Below are 20,590 nucleotides of genomic sequence, written 5' to 3' on the forward strand. Positions count from 1 at the left end.
TGTATGTTCCAAGAATAGCATCATATGTACTTCTTCAATACGATTAAGCTTCTAGATAAACCGATAGCTCGGTAACAGCACACACTGAACGTCTCATAAAGAATATCTTATGTTTTGGCAAATTCAAACCCCTTTCTGTTGGCACACCTCTCGACAAGTGGAAGCACTTGGCATTCTGGAGCTGCCCGTGCAACAGATGCATAATTACGCCTCACACATACGTACGCACACACGCGATAGTTTTAATTTTTTGATAACAGAAATGGGCCGGGGGATTGAAAATGAAAAGTGTTACTGGGATAGACGTTGCTGCTAGAGTTTATTTGTAGGTTAATTTGCAGCGGTGAAGGAGTGTGGGATTATTCATTGGGATAAGGTTACACATTCCCTCGAGTGCGGGGCCTCCTGGGGAGCCCCTCAGTTACCTCTATTTTCTGCATGTGTAGATAAAGCAATGTCATGCATCCACAAGCATGTCAATTTGTTCTCGGTGCTTCATGCTTTGCATTTAAATTATAGTAGTATATCATATTCCTTTGTAATTTTAACTCTAGTCAAAACTAATAGAAGTCATACTGCTTGAAACAAAAGTTTACTGTAACTGTAATGGTGTAAACCTGGGAGGATTGACACAAGGTTATTGATAAGACTTAGAAAACGGCTGTCATGTATGGCTTTGGCGATCAAAATGTGTCTGGTTGAAGTATTAGCGACGGTCTTAATATTGCTCCCCTTCAGCATGGTACTCGGCTGAAACGATTTCATTCTGCTCTATAAATGGGCGTTAGATGTGTGATGTTTACTAAATTAGTTGCAACTTTTAGGGTCTATTGTCGAGCAACAGATGGCACAATTAAACACTGTACATCCATTTTATGAAGTGCTAAGTCCTTTTTCAACATATTTTCTTAGTATACAATCTCTTACCATGTTGCAAAAAAAACCTTTTTTTTGCTTTTTTTTTTTTTTTAAAAAAAAAGCTAAAACTACAGACACAAGCCTCTCTTTAAATCACAGAAACAATCAGTGAATGTATTGATTGAGAGGCATTACTCTTAATTAGTCATAAACTGTTGATTGCTAACATTTTTCAGCCACTTAGGAATATAAATGGAAAAGTAATGTCTTTTAAGTAAAGGCTGTAGTTTACAAGATTAAATTCAGGTTGAGAGGAGGAAATGAGTAAATTCATTGAAGAGTATTTTAAGGCTTCAGGAAAGGAAAGGAAGTGTGAGGTCTTCAAATAACTGTTGCGGCCTTTTTTATTAGTGACATGAGTCACTATAAAGCAATATCCAGTTTTATTTACAGTGACTAACTTTACAGTCAACTTATTATAACTGGATTTAAAAAGATTACTGTGTAGAATTAGTTTGTGAACAGTTGATTTATGTGTTAAATTTTTAGAAGCCTTAATATGAATGAATGAATGAATGACCAACTGACTGAAGGTTTTCATCTGTAACTATATTTACATTGATTTATTTAACTGTAAATTTGGAGCACTTTTCTCATTTTTTCTAGGATTTTTCTGCAGTGTCGCATAGGTCAATACGTGAAAGCACAGAACAATTCAAAATGTAACATTGTAAGTTATCCTCTGGGCACTTCTGATGGATCTATAGAGCAAGATGATTATAATAACAAGAGGACCGACAATGGTTCTTTACCTTGCAGGCAGACTTCTGGATATCTTGCGCACTAAAGGTCAGCGGGGATATGTGGTGTTTTTGGAAAGTCTGGAGTTTTATTACCCAGAGCTCTACAAACTGGTCACAGGCAACGCTCCCACTCGGAGGTTCTCAACGATTGTCGGTAAGTTGCACACATTAAAATGAAACGGGGTGGTGTCTCTGCTCAAAATACCACTTATTTCACAAAAGCTGCCAACATCAATTGTGTTGTGTATCGATACATAAATGCTGTCCTGTGGACATCTGGAATCACTTGGGGAGGTTTTAACCAAGACCCAGCTCTGTCTCAATGTTATGCTCCTGTTTGCATGATTTTATTCCACTGTTGTTTAATTACAACAACTTTCTGTTTAGGTGAACTGGTTACTAAACTGTGTGATTGCCCTAGCTTATGGCAGCTGCTTGCATAAGTGATTAATAAAAACAGAGGGTACATATTCATACCTGTGAGTGCTGTTGACAGTATAGCACATTGGGTGTACACACAGACACACACATTGTCTGAAGCGGGGTCACGGTGAGCCGGAGCCTAGCCCGGCAACACAGGGCACAAGGCTGGAGAAGGAGGGGACGCACCCAGGACGGTGTGCCAATCCGTCACAGGGCACCCCAAGCGGGACTCGAACCAGAGACCCACCAGAGAGCAGGCCCTGGCCAAACCCGCTGCGCCCCCCGCACTCCCCGCATTGGCTGTAGATAGCTTAGAAGGTTACCCGTACCTTCCTGGATTCTTCAGTGGAACACTAGTTCACAAAATTATCAGAAATGGCTCTGTTTAGCTTAAATGAAATAAACCATCTTTTCTGATATTAATGGCTGTCAATATGTGACAACTTCCTTTACCTGCAGTGGAGGAAGGGCATGAGGTCCTCACACAGTTCCTCATGAACGAGGTGCTCAAGCTGCAGCAGCAGACCAAAGACAAAGACATGCAACGGGCGACCATTATGGGAAAGCACCGCACGTTGGAGGACGAGCACAAGAAGCTGCGGCTGGCCAACCAGGAGCTGCTGGCCTACCAGGAGCGCTACAATAAGATGAAGGAAGAGCGCAACCACTGCAGCGAGGAGCTCAGCAAGGTGAAGGACGACAACTACAACCTGGCAATGCGCCTGGCGCAGCTGAGTGAAGAGAAGAACATGGCTGTGATGAGGAGCCGCGACCTGCAGCTGGAGGTCAGTGCGCATGGCAGCCATCATTCATTTACTCAACGCATGATATGCTACACAGTGTGAATCAAACGCAAGTAAATGCAGTAATAAACCAGGCCTGATAATCATTGTGGCTTTTTTTTTTTGCTTTTGTTGTTACAACCAACAGTGATCTTTCAAATTTTATGCAGTTGATTTCCCAGTTTTGATAACTGGTGTAGCGCTTAAAGCTGCTTTCTCACAGTGCATAAGTTTCAGGCATTGGTTCAAATCCGGCTCAGTCTCAGGAGTTTGTGTGTTCTCCCCACGTCTGCATGAGTGCTCTGGTTTTCTCCCACCCTCCAAAGACATGGAGTCCAGGTGTATTGGTCACGCACAATGTGTCTGAATTTGTGCGTGTATTGGCCCCACATAGTGTCTAAATGTGTGCATGTGTGGCTACCCTACCATGGTCTGGCATCCTGTCCAGGGTTCACCTCCCCTGCCTTTCACCCAGTCATTCCAAGATAGGCTCTGGACCACCATGACCCTGACAAGGACAAGCACTAGGTGTAACTGAGTGAGTTCCTACAACTGAAATGTGATGAAATCATGCTTTTAAAATGATAAAAGACCTCAGAGACTTTTGGCCCACCGACGTAACAGACACTCTCAGTTCCACTCTATCTGATGATACCACTATTAAGAATTTTTTTAAAAATTTCAGTGCCAGATGATTTAGTGGTCAGAGCCTTCTCTTTGCAGTTTAGCGACCAAAGTTTGAATCCCTGCTCTTGCTGTACTAACTTTCAGCAAGGTATTTAACCTTGAATTGCTCCAGCAAAAACTTCAAGGTGTGTAAGTGGATAAATCATTGTAAGTATACAAACATTGTTTCTGACCTTGGGCAAAGAACTAATAATACTAATAATAATACTTTATACTAGAACTTCTAATGTATTATTAGGAATAAAAATGTTGTTTCCAACTTATTGGACATGTGTACGTGCTTTTGACAAAGAGGGTGACCATTGCATTTTAGATTGACAAGCTGAAACACAGGCTGAATCATGTTGAAGAAGAGTGCAATTTGGAGAGGAAGCAGTCGCTGAAGCTGAGGAACGAAATGGAAAACCAGCCCCGCAAAGAGCATATCTTTCAGCTGGAGCGTGAGAATGAGGTTCTGAAGATGAAGATTGAAGAGCTTGAATCCCTTATACAGGTATGCGTGAGGCACACATGTGCATGCCATGAAAGAAGCAGATGATTGCCTCTGAAATTGATGTTTGCTTGGAAAATGGAAATTGTCCCCTCTGGCAGAAGTATACAGTGGGCACAATTTATAGCATTACTGTGAAATCGTGTGAAGCTTGTGTTACAAAACATACACAAAGAAATTTAGATGTGTTTCACACATTAACTATGCTATGCTATCGCTGAAGGAACTGTGAATTCCTGCTTTCGTGAGAAAATTCAAAAGCAGGTTGTAAAGCTATCAATCAGTCCATGAGTTGAAGCTGAGGTGCAGTTGTGAAGTTCAGTAAGACAGTAATTCTTCTGATCTGGATGGTTTAAATCCCCCCTCCAGCTATAGTACCCTTGAGCAAGGTGCTTTCCCTAAACTGCTCTAGTAAAATTACCCAGCTATACAAATGGGTAAATAACTGCAAGTAGCTTAACACTCTAAGTTGATTTGGAGAAAAGTGTAGGTTAAATGAAGACATGTACCCACAACACAATGGTTAGAAAAAACCAAAAGACAATCTCAACTTATATTTAAAAGGAATAACGGGCTTGAGCGCATTTTGGTGGGAAGCTTCTTAAGCACTGAATAAGTTTGTTTTGTTTTTTTGGGTTTTTACAGATGAAGTCGATCATCTGTGAAAGTTTAGACAGATGATCTAGTTCATCTGTGTTTATTTGTATTGTTTAGACAATACAGCTGCACTTGTAACCGTTACCTGCAAGTAATAAATTCTAAGGAACTGATGCAAATACGCCTAATGGAGGTTTATCTCAGTCTTTTTTTTATTTTTGCACAATGTGTATGAAACTTTCTGAGGATGAACATGCTGGCTAAATGAATGAAATGCCAGATGCGAAATAAACAGACCTGTACTGATGTGCAACATGTGGATAAGGGGATGCGTTGCACCAAAGATGCTTTAAATGTTTTGCGGAGATAAGCTTCTCTAAAGCAAGCCGAAAAGTCTCGAGTAACACATAAGGGATTTTCTTGACACATAAGAGCATTTAACATTCAAGTGATATGAAATGTTATTTTAAAGGCCATGCCTTGTTGGTTTTTTGAAAAAGGAAAATCTCAGGATGTTACTTGTAAGATTAAATACTTCAGAGAGATACATTTTGACCTTAATGACCAAAGTTTGCAGTTTTTATTAAGTTTTTTTTTTTTTTTACTTGGCTGTTGTTACTGTCAGAACATTCTTCTTCAGAGATGTATGCACTCAAAATGTTTGTGCACAAATCATGAATAAAGGCCAAGTTATGTAAGTGTATTGTTATGCAGTCTGTGCAGGTAAAATTTCTGAAATGTAAAACACGTAGCACATGATTTATATTACTAACAGGGTTTGTGTTTGAGAAAGAAATCAATTTTGTGTTTTTGTAAATCGTCATGTCTCCATTCACAAAAATATGAAAACAGCCATGTAAACATAAAACGTTATATTCACAAGATCTATATACTGTATCAAATTTTTTAGGTAGAATGAACATGAACAAAAGAACATTCAAGGTGATCATATTATAAAAAAATGCCGTCTTTGGAATAGTCTAGAACAGCAAAGTAAACATTGATTTGTGATTTCAATGCCGACATCTTTATTAGAGCATAATTAGCTGAAATGTGTTTCTACTTGGGGCTTGGGGACGTGGTGGTGCAACGAGTCTTACTGGGTCCTGCTCTCCGGTTGGTCTGGGGTTCAAGTCCCGCTTGGGGTGCCCTGTGACGGACTGGCGTCCCGTCCTAGGTGTGTCCCGTCCCCCTCCAGCCTTGGGCCCTGTATTGCCGGGTTAGGCTCTGGTTCACCGTGACCCTGCTCGGGACAAGTGCCTTCAGACTGTGTGTGTGTTTCTACTTGTTAAGTTCTTACAAAGAATGAAAATAATTTCAGTAAGTTCTCAAGGAAAAACAAACATTTTAAAAACAGCTAAATGAAGATGCTCCTGCAATTGTGTGATATTTATTTGTATGTGACTTTGAAGGCATGTTTTTGTCCTTCTCTCATGTTTTTCTCTGTTCTTTTTTTTTGGCTGGCCCTGCAGCCAGGGAAGAAGGAGCTTCTGGACTCAGAGAGGGCCATTGTAGACATTCTGGAGCACGACCGTCAGGAAGCCTTGGATGACCGCCAGGAACTGTTCACACGACTGTACAACCTGCACATGGAGCTGCGGCAGGCTGAGGTTCTGAGGGACAAGGTGAGTGCTCAGGGCACAATGCCATTCAAGTGTTCCCTCTAGTGCAGCTCATTTTGGTAACACACACACACACACACGCACACACACACACGAATCAACTTAACCAGCTGGAGGCTGAGAAACATTGTCACTGACACATTTCGCCAAACCAGCTTAGTAGCAGACATCCCCTTCTGCTGGACTGGAACAAACTTAAGAAAACATGGGCTGAAATCTACAGCTGTGTGTTTTAGTAACAAGCTCTTTGTCTCATTGCTGCAGTACCTGGAGGAGAAGGAAGACCTGGAGCTGAGGTGTTCTGCCCTGCTGAAGGACTGTGAAATGTACAAGAACCGCATAAACACGATAACAATACAGCTAGAAGAGGTGGAACGAGAGAGAGATCAGGTGAAGTCCAAGAAAAATATTTAACAGTGCCCCTTGAAAGTGTTTATCTTATTGGCTGGGCTAAGACATCTGTATTTTGTGTAAAAGTTACCATTACTCCCTCTGGCAACATTTAATGGATGAAACATATAAGAAATAAACTATTAGAGGTTAACACTGGATTTATGCTCTGCTGTTGTGTGATGAACTTCACTGGACCACCTTGTGTAATTAAAATCTGTGAGGAAAAAAAAGAATATTCAATATTATAGCTTTTTCTTAATTGGAAACTATTAACTTTAATGCAGTTCAAAATCACACTTGTAGCAAAAAATAGGAAAACAAATAATTAAAAATGCTGTGCACCTCAGTAACATGCAGATACTTCCCCTAACTGTCGTCATTCTATATTGGTATTGTTTCCATGGGTACCCATTAGGCTTATCGTTCTCGGGATGAGGCTCAGAACCAGTTCTCGCAGTGCCTAAAGGACAAGGATAAGTACCGCAAGCAAATCCGTGAGCTGGAGGAGAGGAGTGATGAGCTGAACCTTGAGATCATGCGCAAGGAGGCGAAGACAGTTAACCTGACCTCGAAACTGAGACGCCTCTCCAAGGGTAGTGCATGGGATCAGGTGAAGAGAACATTGTTATCTTTTAAGTTGGTGTTTTTTTTTTCTGCAATCCAGTTAAGAAATTATAAAATGAAAAACCTATTCCAATTACAGTCTTCCCTTACCTTGTAAAATATCATCAAATTCCATTAAAATGGAAAAAATTATTTCAGTAGTTAACATAAGTTATCATAAAACATAACCAGGCAGTTTCCTTTCATGAATGATTGTGATACTGTATTGCTGTTTACCTGTGCTCAAGATATGATCATCATCATCATCAATGAGGACTAAACACTTTTCAGCCTGTTTAATGTGTTTTCTGCTCTTTGTCTATATTATATCCTTGTTATTATTTTTAAGTCTTTATTAAGTCGGTCCTTTCTGTGAAGTCAAATGTAGAGCACTGAGCTTGATTGAATTTTAATTCATAGCTTTTTATTGAAACTCTTTGCTTGCGTGCAGAGTTTGCCGCGGGATGTTCCACTTGCCATGCTGCCTCAGATAATGGGTCAGGACGGTAAGAGAGACAGTATGTTTGAGGACACAGTGATGAGCATAGCCAGCGATGATTCCCCAGATGATGATGAGTTCTTCCAGTGTGAACCTCAGTTGAAACGCAGGCCCAACCTCAAAGGAGCTGGGGTGAGTTCCCCACATTCTCATAGATATGGCTGAATATTGTTTTTCGGCCATGTCCACACACACACACACACACACACACACACACACAAGTCCAAAACCGCTTGTCCTGAGCGAGGTCGCAGCGAACCAGAGCCGAACCCGGCAACACAGGACGTAAGGCTGGAGGGGGAGGAGACACACCCAGGACGGGACGCCAGTCCATTGTAAGGCACCCCAAGCGGGACTCGAACCCCAGACCCACCAGAGAGCAGGCACAGGCCAAACCTGCTGCGTGACCGCACCCCTGCCAGCCATGTCCAGTATTACTGAAATTTGTGGTGTTGGACAGTTTATAGCTAAATTTATTCCCCCCTTATTTTAATAAAGCAAAATTTACATAATCCAGAACCATAGTCATTTAAGGTAATTTAGATTTTCTGGAAGCTTTTTGTGTGTCACTCTGTATGTTGTGATTTTTTTTTTTTTTTTTTTTAATGCCCATCAACTGCATTTTATATCATTGAGAAGCTGCTTACCACACCTAGAACAAATTCCAGCTGTAGAATTGTTTTTACTCCCGATAGCCCTAGTGATAAATGTGCTTCTGCTCTGTAGAGTTTCACCATGATGAATACTCATATATTCAAAATGCAATATTTACCAGGTAGCTTTTATATTGTGCATTACTTAAATGGTGTTTGGGAGAATGATTTACTTACAGGGCCGCAAGCCAGTCCATAAAAGATTCCACCAGCAAGACAAGAAATGTTATTTTATATCCAAAAGATGACTTTAATTAATCAAATGACTCCCAGGACACCATAAACCCAGCAGACTATATGGCCCTCCTACTGTATGTTCACCCACCCCTGGCCTAGGTTGTTAACATAAATGTAAAAGGATTAGTGTTTGGAAATATTGAACAAGACAGACAAAGTCTGTGTGTGAACTGTACAGTCTTATCATCACAGCTCACATCACTAGAGGTTTTGTGCATTAACTAGCAGCAGCAAGGACAGGAATAGCTGGAATATTAATTTATCATTGTGCTGTGTGTTTTGTGGAGTCTCTTACCTTCTGGGTGTGTGTATGTGTGTGACAGCACCAGTGGTGTCGCAACAGTGTGATGTCCACTGTTCCTGAGCCTCCAGGAAATGAGTCCATCGTGAGGAGGAGCAAAGAGGGCGAGGAGAACCCATTCCCACGAAGGTGTGCATGTCCTTCTATCCCCCTTTACGTTATTTTGGAACGAACAACCTGTGGAATGTTACCTAGCCTGATAGGGTAATATGGGATATACTCATTTTGGAATTTTTGCTGTTGTCTTGGCAACGGTTTTTGGAAAGTTTAGCATTTCATCTTGCAACGCCTTCAATGTTCTTCAGTGCTTTGTGAGAAAGGACTTACAAGCGGAATGTTTCTCTTTTCCAGCCGTTTCGACTTCGAGAATGACACTGCTGAAAACACTGAACTTTGTGGTAAATAATGTATTTTTTATCCAATTTTAAGCTGCCATCACATTAAGAGAGCTAATGAATGTCAATTCTAATACTGTACGAGCACGAGCTCCGCAAGGCCTCTTTTCCTTTAATGTCCCAGAGCCAATTACTGCCTCTGAGTACAGAAATACACTGTTGAACATAATCACATTGCTGTGCTGGAAATATCAATAATTGCATGTAATTATTAACCACACATAATCTTAAAGTTCAGGTTAACTTATTCAGTGCTGTTGACTTTCTTTTGAACCATATGGATTCTTAATATACTGTACACATAAAACTGTACAAAATCATGCTGAACTGTTGACATATGCCATATTCCACTACATGAAGCAGGTGTTTAATAACTTGTCAGGTTCTGGGGATGGAAAGAAAAACTGTTAGAGCCCAGCAGTTATGCTCAAATAGTGGGGGGAGGATTATGATGGTTGGGGTAGTGGGGATACATCCCCCTTGTTATGTCTATGATGTGAACACTAAAGAATGACTTTCCTCTCACCTTCCTAGATGAGGAACCCAGCAAGTTTTTTCATGAGGCCCTTTCATTCCAATCCTCCTCCTCATCCCACCAGTCAGAGAGCTTAGACTCATATGACCTGGAGCAGGTCAGCAGCATCTTCCGGAAGCTTTCAATAGAAAGGTGAACTTCTTTTCCTGCCAGTCACACAGATGTACACGTCTATTCAAACTCCAAGACAAAGATATAGCACTCATGTCTAATTTAATGCAAGCCTCCTCTGTGTTAAAGATTTTTCTTTGTATTTGTTCAGCTGATACCGTCGTTTTTCACAGTTTGTGGTTACGCACTCTTAGGTCTTTACACTAAACAACCTCCTTTTTTTTTTTTTTACCTGTTTACTGTGTCAAGTCAATGTATGTATGTTGCTCAAAAGTACTACAGCAGCAGTGGGGATTTAAACACAAGTCCTTTCAGCTGCATATCAACAGCTCCAACCACTGAGCTACCTGTTGATCCTGCTGTTGCGTGAATGTATTAAACCATTTTTGGCATAAACCAGTTTGTTTGAATTCGCACAACAGGTTTAATTGGTTTTGGATGGCTCCAGTTATTACAACGAAACTCCCAATAGACTCACACCAGTGCATTTTGCTACATAAACCTAGAAGTAATTTTTTAAAAAATATTACTTTACATATGTATTCAAATAACCTAGGGAGATTTGGTGTTTTTATATTCAGTATTTGTATTCATCAGACTGTCAAAGTTTGATTGATTTGTTTGTTAATATTTAGTTGCCTCACAATGCACTAGTGTGCTTTTAAAAGTGATGGACAGATGTTCAGTAAGGAAGCTGCCTCTCGACTACCAATAAGCACTAAAACTCGTCTTTGTTTGCTGTGCCTTGTATAAGTATATGCATCTTGAGTATTCAGCAGGAAAGCCGAAAGATGCGCTACGAGTCAATGCAGCGCTCTGCGGATACACTGTCAATTGAGTTGTTGCATGTTAAAACACAGAAAAGTGTTTCATTGTATTTGTCTAAACATCTATAATAAACACTTTTAACCTACAAAGAATGACTTTTTCCCAGGGCATCCACATGTCAGTTTAACAGATGTGCTTTTTGCGTAATGCCACATTGTATCTCATTTATTATTTAGTGAGTGATCACTGTAGAAATGCATAATAAATAGACGCCTATAAATAACCGGTGTGCTGACACAATTTTAAACATGAAAGCAAATTCTGGAACACGGTAGATGTGTAATGAAATGTTTTTTCTTAAATTTTTTTTTTGATTTATCAAAAATTCTGTCAGATCTTGTTTTGAAAAATTAGGCTGAAGCAGTATTTTTGTTTTTCTGCTATTTGGAAAAAAAAAGTTAATTGTGGACTCCTGTTGCGAATTGTTTACAAATCATGCCCTTAAGTGACAGTTATCATCAGTTTCAGAGCTAATTAAGCCAAAATGAAAATGAAGCAAACATTTTAAAGTTCAACAGAGTCCTTTAGTGATGAGAGAATTTTTATTTTCCTTCGCGTGAAGCTGACAGAGTAAATGTATGTTTAATGAGCCACTTGTTTGACTGCACAGCCCTGCTAATTCTTTGCTCATCTGTCCATGACAAAAATCATTCATCTAAAATCATTCATTTCCTTATTTGCCATGCAGTTCCATTTTAATATTAAGGGTTAAGTTTCACAGATAATCCATAAATTTGAGACATGTCTAGATAAAATGTTGCTTTGTACTTCTGTTTCTTTTAATTGCAGATGTTTGATGGTTCTATTCTACTATCCAGTCTTCTTCTTTCAGCTTTCTTTTTATTCCCAGCTATGTACTGAACACCCATTTGTACTGCTTTCACACATGTGTATTTCTTATTCTGTTATCAATGTAGCAGGAGGGTTACCCTGAGGGATTATTTTAAGTTATTTTGTGCTGGTTCGACAGACCCTTCCGGCTCTCCATGTCGTCCTTCCTGCCTGGCAACAGCTCTGTGCGGCCCATACAAGATGTCTCACTGCCTGGGGACTCCATCCTGTCGGAGGTCTCACTAGTGGGCGGGAACATCAGTGGGATCTTCATCTCATCCGTCCAGCCTGGGTCCAATGCAGAGAGAGTTGGTCTGAGAGAGGGCCACCACCTCTTACTGGTGAGAGAAAGGAACTATACTGTGCAGAGCTGCATTTGCCAAAATTCATGTTTGCATTTGAATTTTTATTAGATTTTTTTCATTTAAGAAGTCCTGCGCAGTGCTTTGTTTTTACTTGTCTTTGTGCCCTCGAACCCAGCTGGAAGGGTGTGTCCATGGGGATCTTCAGAGTGTTCCTCTGGACACATGCACTAAAGAGGAGGCCTACTGGTCACTGCAGAGATGTGTTGGGGAGATCAAACTGCACTTCAGGTCCAACAACGAAGGTGAGCCCAACAACATGCATTCAAACTTTGTAGCCAGGCAGCTTTGCACCTGTTAGTTTCACACAGCAGCCTGAAATTCAAAAGGCATCGCACTGCTGGCTGCCCAGGGAGAACATCTGGATGTTCAGAGAGATCTGTTCTCTTAACTACCCAGCCTCAGGCTAGCTTTCTTGGTCATCCCAGTTTGCCTCATTTATCTGCAAATCCCACATGTGAAAACTGTGTCTATCATGCTGAGCTTTGGTGGCGCTTGTTTTGATCAAAGGGCTCATATTGTGGACTTTTATCCCATCACACATTGCAGTGTCATGTAACACACTTGTAAAGAGCTGTTCATCTGTTTCATTACATTTTGGACCTGTAAACCAGAGCTCTGTGAGATAAGACCGTCGATACCATTTATAACTGGGATTATTGTGGTGTTGTGCGAAATGGTGTTTAAATCAGATGACTTTCTGCCCCTCCTGGCCTTCTGCTCCCGATCTGATAGGATACAGGAAGCTGTTGAAAGAGATGGACGAGGGCACTCTGACATCAGGAGACTCGTTTTACATCCGTGTGAACCTAAATTTGTCAGGCCCGCCGGACGGGTGCTCTATGTGCTTGTGCTGCGATGAGGTGGTCCATGTGCTGGACACCATGCACCAGGGGAAGTATGAGTGGCTGTGTGCCCGTGTTGACATGCTCACCAACAAAGACCTGGAGAGGGGCACCATCCCCAGTTACACAAGGTAAGTGTCCCACTTGGCCTTAAGGAAACTATCCATCCATCCAGCCAATCATCCAGTCATCCACTTTCATTAACTGCTTTTGCAGATCAGAGTCATGGTAGACCAGAGCCTGTCCCAGAACTTAGGGGAAATAGTTGTCGCAATTCTGGATAGGGATGAGGCACTGAGAATGTACCTCACTGTCTCTCCTTTATATTGTGCAGAGACAAATTTTTTTAATTTCAGTTTTAAAGAAGAATCTAAAACAGAACCCAACCAGTATAATGAATAATGCAGGACAACATGCATGTGGAATAGAAAGAAAAGTGTAAAATATTCTCAAGGAGAAGAGGAAGTATTCATTTCTATGAACTGCAGGGCTTTGATCTCTAGCAGTGCGAATCCACAGCACACCGTGACACTTGATTACTGTTATCTTACCGAGATCTTAGACTCCCTGTAACTTGTACTTGAGCAACTTTGTGCTGGGGAACAGGGTCTTAATGAGAGCTATGCTTCATGATTGGATTGTTTTATTCCCATTCTGACTGTGGGATGTGTTGGAATAGGGCCCAGAAGCTCCTTCTGGTGAAGCTCGAGAAACTCATCTGTAGTGGTAGTCGAGATGATGCGGACTGCCTTCGTGGACTCAGGGTGAGGCCCGCTGTGCTAGTAGCTTTGTGCTCTTGTTTGAACTTGCATATCTTAAAAGGTTTAGTTTTAATATCAACGCTAATAACTAAACTTAACAAGTTCTTTGCATGGACTAATTGGGCATAATGAGGAAAATTTTAAGACAACTAAACCATTAATTTGGGGTTTTGGATCAAGTTCTGGCTTCTGTCCATTTGTTTAACTTCATGCAAAATTTATTATATAAAACCAACCACCTGCAGTTAGTAGAAATAGGATGTGATTATTTATTGTGTGATAAGATTTAACGTAAAATCTAAACAGGACTTTATGTCCACTCTCTCTGTGTTGTACAAGAATACATTGCGGCCCGAAGACTTGCCATCTCAAGCAGACTCTAAAAACAGCTCTCGAGCATCTCGTGCAAGTCTCCTAATTGGACAAATCTTACAGGTGATGGCCTGAGCCCGGGCGGGAGGCTGCCGGGGGTTTCATGTTTTGTGTAGATAGCCTGCAGTTTGTCTGAGACACTTGTATCATCTCAGTTTGTCAGCAGGACTGACAACAAGTACAAGAGGATGAACAGCAATGAAAAAGTGCGGCTCGTGAGTGGGGGCAACGGGACACTACCTAAGCCTGGGTTTGAAAGTATGAAGCAAGAGTGTAAGCCCACCTGCAGTCAGTCAGTCACTCATAACCAAAGCATGTTGTACATTTTTTATGAGCTGGAGACTCTTCTGAGAATGTCTTAGTACTGAGCTGCACTTTGAAGTCAGCCACGAACAAGTCTTTACTGACCTTTTTGTACTTCACTTGATGTTGTTGAGCTAAAGGGTGCCTTGTTTCCTCTACTCTGCGGAACGCAGACTCCGATACAGAGAGTGACCTGAACAAGAGTTTAAACCTGATCCCATACAGCCTTGTGACTCCTTACCATTCCCAGACAAAGAGGCCAGTCCTCTTTGTCCCCAACACTCTGGCCAAAGCCATAGTGCAGAAGATCCTCAATTTAGGAGGAGCCATGGAATTTGATCTCTGCAAGCCAGGTAAAGTAAGTCCACATGCGTAGGTAATCTTAATTTCCACTGCTTGATGTTTTGTACACATGACTCAGCAGAAAGCAATTTTCATGAATGATATAGTTTCAAAAATGTCAGAAGCCTCCTTATTTAGACAAAAGACCTACTCTGTGTAACTACATCAGTGTTACTCTACAACACAGTCATGCTGTAGCAGCCATTCTACAAAAAGAGACCATTAGAAATGCCACCAAATTAACTCTATAAGGAGGAGGTTTAAGCCATGTTCGTTGCTTTAATATTTTTGTAGATTTTTTCATGCATACATAGCCACTAAATGACATTATTGTTATCATTCAATATTCTGCACTTTTTAATTCATTGGTCACCAATATAAGATTAATTTAATTTTGTGATCACTTGTAATGAAAGTCATATATGTGGTGTCCTACGTTTCGAAAATAAATATATTTCAGTCTTTGTTGGAAAACAGCAATCTCCTGATACCTTTTTTGTTTAAAAAAAAAAAAAAAAACCTGTTAATTTCCTTTGCTTTTATTTTGTTCATATCCCATGTAATTTTTTCAGTCTAATTGTGTTTTCTATCTCTCTCTAACTGATTATTTTTTCTCTGACTAACCCTGATACTCCCAATAGAATGGTTTTATTGTATTTTGAGACTGAACTCCATGCAATTAGCATTTTTGCAATTTCATTATAAGATGTTTGGTTTTGAAAGAATGTTTGGTTTCAAGTCAATTGATGTGTACTTTAGAAGGGACAAATTTTGATTAAACAGTCTGGCTTTAGGATGCAAATTGTAACAAACAAACAGTCGATCATGTTATCGTGTTCAGGATCAACATTTACAAATTTTATATTTACTTTTTGAGCAATCCAAAATTGGTTCCATGAATAGTGGATTGGTAACCATTACATTTATTCAGCAGACACTTTTCTCCAAAGCAACTTCCGATGAACTTTGTGTAGTGTTATCATCTCACACACCTTATTCACAAAGGTGACTTACACTGCTAGATACACTACTTACACTGGGTCACTCATCCATACATCAGTGGATGACACACACACTCTCTCTGTCACTCACACACTACGGGTGAACCTGAACAGCATGTCTTTAGACTGTGAGAAGAAATCAGAGCACCTGGAGGAAACTCACACAGACTGAGCAGGGAATCGAACCTACGTCCTCTTGCACCACCCAGGCACTGTGCCACCCTGTAGATGGCAACAGTAATTTATTCTTTGAAATCCTTCTCAAAGGCATATTTTAAGGACAGCAGTGCAACAGGGTAGTGTGTTTTTGCAGTAGAATAGCCATGTAGTGTAGTAGAGGTGTAGAGCCCAAAGTTCAGGGATTTCAGACACTGTCCAATTCGTAATACATTTACATTTAATTAAAATACAAATAAAAATTGCATTCAGTATTCAGCCATAAGTTCATGGTAATAAGGTTATGCCTCACTCATGATTAATAAATGTGCATAGTTTTGCAAAGTGATTGGGATACATTATAAGCTGGTGTTCTTAGCTGTAGACACCCCCTGCTCAGGCCCATTGTAACACACTAGAATGCCCAGAAACAGTAGGCAGCCACTGGTGCTTGGACCCCCGAGAGGTTTATTTTTCTCCCTTTTGTGGTGTTGGCAGTTTTTTGTTTACCTCGCCTCCCTTGCATGTTGGATTACTTATGTGCTATTTGCAAACCATTATCTTTGTCTGTTAGTTTTCTTTCATGACTTCTGTTCCACTAGTGTTCAGTTGTTCAGCACCCTGTGCCACTCTGTTGTGAAGAATGATTTATAAAATTGAATATTCAGACAAGTCCTTACCATTGTGGCATCCGCTGGGTTCTCAACATTGGCTTCAGTCTGCAGTTAAAGGATTACTGCAGCGCGTGGTCTTACATTTTACTACAGAAACACAGGTTAAGTGCTTTACTCTTCATCATCAGAAGAGTGTACAGTTTTCGAGTTCTTTACCACTATTCCACTAACAGTCGCTCTGTACTCTGATACTCTGCTCAAACTGCTAGAGGGGTCTGATGCTGCTAAATTCAGGAAGCGGGCAAAGTCATGTGGGGCACTTCCATAGAGTGCAATTTCTGCAACTGTTAAGGGCTCCTACAGATATTCTTAATGCATGCGTCCTGGACTCTGGGCTAACTAGGTTTCAGCAAAGTGCTGAAATATACAGCAACTTAGCAAAACAACACTGGGGGAACATACACAAAGAACTTGTTTTCAGCCTGTGCTGCTGGGGAAGCTCGTAAAACTGGAGCTGAACATAAGGATTCGAGTCTAATGTATGACGAAACCAAAGAGGAGTGAAACATGCAGCAAGTGTGAAGACCTAGAAAATGCATAGTTTCAAAGTGATTTGAAACCCCTACAGTGGCATAAAATGATCATGAAATAGCCAAGGGATAACTCTCCCCAAAAGTCTTACTATATTCTAGATTGTTCTGGAACCTGAACAAAATTATATTCCAATTCTCACTCGCATTTTCGCTGCGGTTTTAATTTATTTGGTACAATGATCTTGCTCAAGTGGCGTATCAGAGATTTACCTGTCGGCTTCCTGCATAGAGCCACATAGTAACACAAGGAGCCTAACTTGAAATTAACGAATTGTTTATGCGTTTGCCTCTCTCCATTGTTTTACAGATATTGTCACAAAGGAGCAGTTTCTTCGGAAGCAAAAAATAGAGCCCATTATTTATTCAAAGGAGAAGCATAGTGATTCATTTGAATGTATCACTCCAGAAAATCTTGAAGCAGTTGCGACCAAGGTAAGATGTAATATCGGAATCTGAAGGAACAAAAAAAAACCATCAGTTGCATCTTATATGTGTCTGCTTGTGTTTTCATTCTGAAAGTTGTTTGATGAAATGGTGAAATGCCATATTCTGTACTTGCTTTTTTATTGAACGTATGTTGCTTACTTTTAGTGACTCTCACACAGGACAGATGAATGTGCCATTGAATGGAGTTCAGCTCATGGGAACTTGCATGGTTTTTTAGGCGATGGAGGAACGGAAGTAGTTGGGCAATGCTTTCTTCCATGCATGTCTGGGGGTTGCAAACACAGGGAGAGAAACACCCCGAGTTGGGCTCAAGCCCCACGCCGACCAAGCAGTTTATGGGGCAACAGCTTTAAAGGCAGTGCCATCATGTCTCATCACAAAGTAGGATGAAATAGGAAAAGGGAAGATATCCTTTAAATTTCAAAACTTGAAGTATGCAAACATCGTCTCGTACGGGCCCTGCTGTTTTCCCACGACACACGCCTTCTTATGGAACTAAGTGAAGAACACTGAAAGGAAAATATAAAAGTTGCTACTTCATATAAGAACTCCCAGGATTAGTACTGTGAAAAGTTATGCTAAAAGGTCAGCTAATTTCAGGTTCAGAACTCATAGGAGAGAAGAGGCAAAAACGATGAAAAGTTGAGTGAGAAAACAGCTTGTTTTCTGGGCCGAGGATGACGTCATGTGTTATACCACCCAAGCTGAGAAGTTCGGAAGGCTGCTAACAACACCGAGATGTGCAAACAGCAGCTTTAAATAGACTGGTCACGTTAGGAGAAAAACACAAAGAATATTTTGTGCACTGCTTATTGATGTGGAAAATGTCTTTGAGAAAGTGTTCTTCCTCTGGGTTCGCAAATTGTTTTTGTTTCTGAATGAAAGCCAGTCACTCAGAGGCAATTATTTCAGCTTGATGAATCTTAAGAAATAGGAATAGGAAAATGTGATACCAATATTGATATTTCTGCTCAAGCTTAAGCAAAAATTCACAGCAATTATTGCTGTTTTGAGGAACTGCTGTGAACTGCAATAAAAGGAAAATAACAAGGATGGCAATCTGTCAGGTCACTTGGCAGACACAGTATCCCGGCCATGTGGGCATTCTGTGCGTACAGCTTGGTGGTCCTATTGTTGAAGGTGGCTGTCAATTCAGTGTGTGTACTGCAGTGTGAGCAGTCTTCTAATAAAATAACAATAAAAATTCATTTTTATGTCTCAGAATAAACATTGCTTGCTGGAGTCTGACCTCAGCTGCACAAAGGATTTGCTCAGAAGAGAAATATATCCCATTATCATCTTTATCAAAGTCTGCGAGAAGAACATTAGAAAACTGAGGTATGCAAATTTCCTAGGCTTCTCAAGTGCACAAGTTTTAAAGGAAATGTAGAACTTCCCTGTTTTTTTTTTTTTACCATTATTCTTTTAGAAATGTCCCAGTCATTTAAACACAAACTGGAAGACAGTGAACTTTGCAAAATTAGAGTAACATCATACAAAAGGTCACAGCTAAAAGGCTTGTGAATGGAAATTTGTAGACGGGTTGTTCGTACAAGATGTTTACATGCTTGATTGAAGTCAGATGTCTTCTTTTTAATCAATGCTCTTTCTTATTGAAGGAGGCTGCCACTGAAAATTGATTCGGAGGATGAGTTTCTGAAGATATGCCGTCTGAAGGAGAAAGACCTTGAGAGTCTGCCTTGTCTCTACACCTCTGTGGAACCTGACTCCTGGAGTGGGGTAGAAGACCTGCTGAAGATCATTAAAGACAAAATTTTAGAGGAACAGAGGAAGACAGTATGGATAGAGCAGGATCTCTTGTAGGAAAGGATTAAGAGTGTAAATTGTATAAATTACAACCCATAAATAACAAGCTGCTATGTGGCAATTATACCCATCCGCTTTTATCCGAATGTAACCCGGCGCTACATCTGTGTAGATTGATTTGATAGAATTTCATTATATTCTGTTAAAGAAGTGCAAGTTAATGACACTTTTCAGTATTACATGGAAACAGCAGTGACAGACTAATTCTAACATCTGTCTAAGGAATGTCACATGTTTAAGGAATGTATGCTTGTAGGAGACATTCTCATTTTACCAGCAAAATGTTTAAGAAATTAGTTTATCAATGGATGGAGTTTGTCAGCAATGTAACGTGTTAGAAAATAAGCAGAAAACAAGTTGTACAGCCCTTTGTAGAGTAGACAGTAGTTATCATGACTTTGTTTCTCCAGTTACTCTTAGTACTTACTTGCCAGCTCTTAAAATAAGGATATGTGAAGGAGAACACAATGCAGCATTTTGCCTAATCTTGAACTGCGTCAGTGTCTGTTCCCAGTGTCCTCGGTGTATCCACACAGCTGTTTGTTTGTTCAACCACAGGGACTTGTTACAAATGTGAGCAACACACACAGCTGTGTATGTGTTCAGCTGCTGGGACTAATTACTGATCTCAGCCAGCGGCTCAGTTGGTCAGAGCAGTTTCACTGGAGGTTTGGTGCGGTCACCTCACATGATTGTCCGAATACCAAGTGTAATAATGTATAACAGGAGAAGGGTGCGATTTGTTACACCATATTTTCCCATCAGCGGGATAAACATGATTCTTTAAAATGAAACAAACAATGGCCTGTATGCTGCCTGTTTATGTAGTTTTTGAACTACATGAGTCTAGACTTGGTACAAAGAGTAGAACCCACTACAACGGTATTCAGGGACAAGTCTTTACGAATAATGAAGTAGCTAAGTAATTTGTCTTATGATGGTCTTTTGCTCTAAAGTCTTCCTCGGGCATTTTTGTACATCCTATGCCTTTGAAGCAGCAAGTAGTAATTAAGGACATGGATTTATACTTGAAGTTATAAAAGGGACCCTGTTTGAACTGAAACAATTCCAGTTTAAAAAGAAAACAGCTATATTAATAGGCTCAGTGGAAAAATAATAACACAGTGGGCCTCGAACTTAACCTTTGAGTAGCAAATGTTTTGTTACAAACTTTTTCAAGAAGTATTAAGTATGTATTTTTTAATAAACACAACTTGCATACCAATTCAAGTCATGCGTCAAAGCATCAATCAATGTGCCAACAGACAGCAGTCGCGAATAGTAAGTGCTGCCTTAAGTTTTTCAACACCCTGGTCTTG

At 40.4% G+C, this 20,590-nt stretch overlaps 1 protein-coding gene across 4 annotated transcripts in view; it reads left to right on the plus strand.

The window, feature by feature from the left end:
* Nucleotides 1-20,480, plus strand: part of LOC108927573 (caspase recruitment domain-containing protein 11-like) — a 31,481-nt gene extending 11,001 nt beyond the window's left edge. For 2 of the 4 annotated variants that reach the window (XM_018740982.2, XM_018740989.2), the window contains exons 3-22: nucleotides 1,678-1,815; nucleotides 2,544-2,869; nucleotides 3,867-4,046; nucleotides 6,113-6,265; nucleotides 6,527-6,652; nucleotides 7,071-7,265; nucleotides 7,710-7,889; nucleotides 8,971-9,077; nucleotides 9,300-9,346; nucleotides 9,878-10,010; nucleotides 11,788-11,989; nucleotides 12,129-12,255; nucleotides 12,746-12,986; nucleotides 13,535-13,619; nucleotides 13,956-14,051; nucleotides 14,144-14,261; nucleotides 14,465-14,644; nucleotides 17,305-17,429; nucleotides 18,667-18,782; nucleotides 19,064-20,480. In XM_018740982.2, coding sequence (XP_018596498.1) covers nucleotides 1,678-1,815; nucleotides 2,544-2,869; nucleotides 3,867-4,046; nucleotides 6,113-6,265; nucleotides 6,527-6,652; nucleotides 7,071-7,265; nucleotides 7,710-7,889; nucleotides 8,971-9,077; nucleotides 9,300-9,346; nucleotides 9,878-10,010; nucleotides 11,788-11,989; nucleotides 12,129-12,255; nucleotides 12,746-12,986; nucleotides 13,535-13,619; nucleotides 13,956-14,051; nucleotides 14,144-14,261; nucleotides 14,465-14,644; nucleotides 17,305-17,429; nucleotides 18,667-18,782; nucleotides 19,064-19,268 — 3,080 coding nt within the window. In that variant the 3' untranslated portion in view covers nucleotides 19,269-20,480. Of the gene's footprint in view, nucleotides 1-1,677; nucleotides 1,816-2,543; nucleotides 2,870-3,866; nucleotides 4,047-6,112; nucleotides 6,266-6,526; nucleotides 6,653-7,070; nucleotides 7,266-7,709; nucleotides 7,890-8,970; nucleotides 9,078-9,299; nucleotides 9,347-9,877; nucleotides 10,011-11,787; nucleotides 11,990-12,128; nucleotides 12,256-12,745; nucleotides 12,987-13,534; nucleotides 13,620-13,955; nucleotides 14,052-14,143; nucleotides 14,262-14,464; nucleotides 14,645-17,304; nucleotides 17,430-17,588; nucleotides 18,783-19,063 lie in introns of those variants that run through there. The other 2 variants (XM_029247032.1, XM_029247033.1) reach the window with 2 other exon arrangements.
* Nucleotides 20,481-20,590: the final 110 nt, after the last annotated feature.

The sequence above is a fragment of the Scleropages formosus genome, chromosome 20 (assembly GCF_900964775.1).
Source record: "Scleropages formosus chromosome 20, fSclFor1.1, whole genome shotgun sequence".
Classification (NCBI taxonomy): domain Eukaryota; kingdom Metazoa; phylum Chordata; class Actinopteri; order Osteoglossiformes; family Osteoglossidae; genus Scleropages; species Scleropages formosus.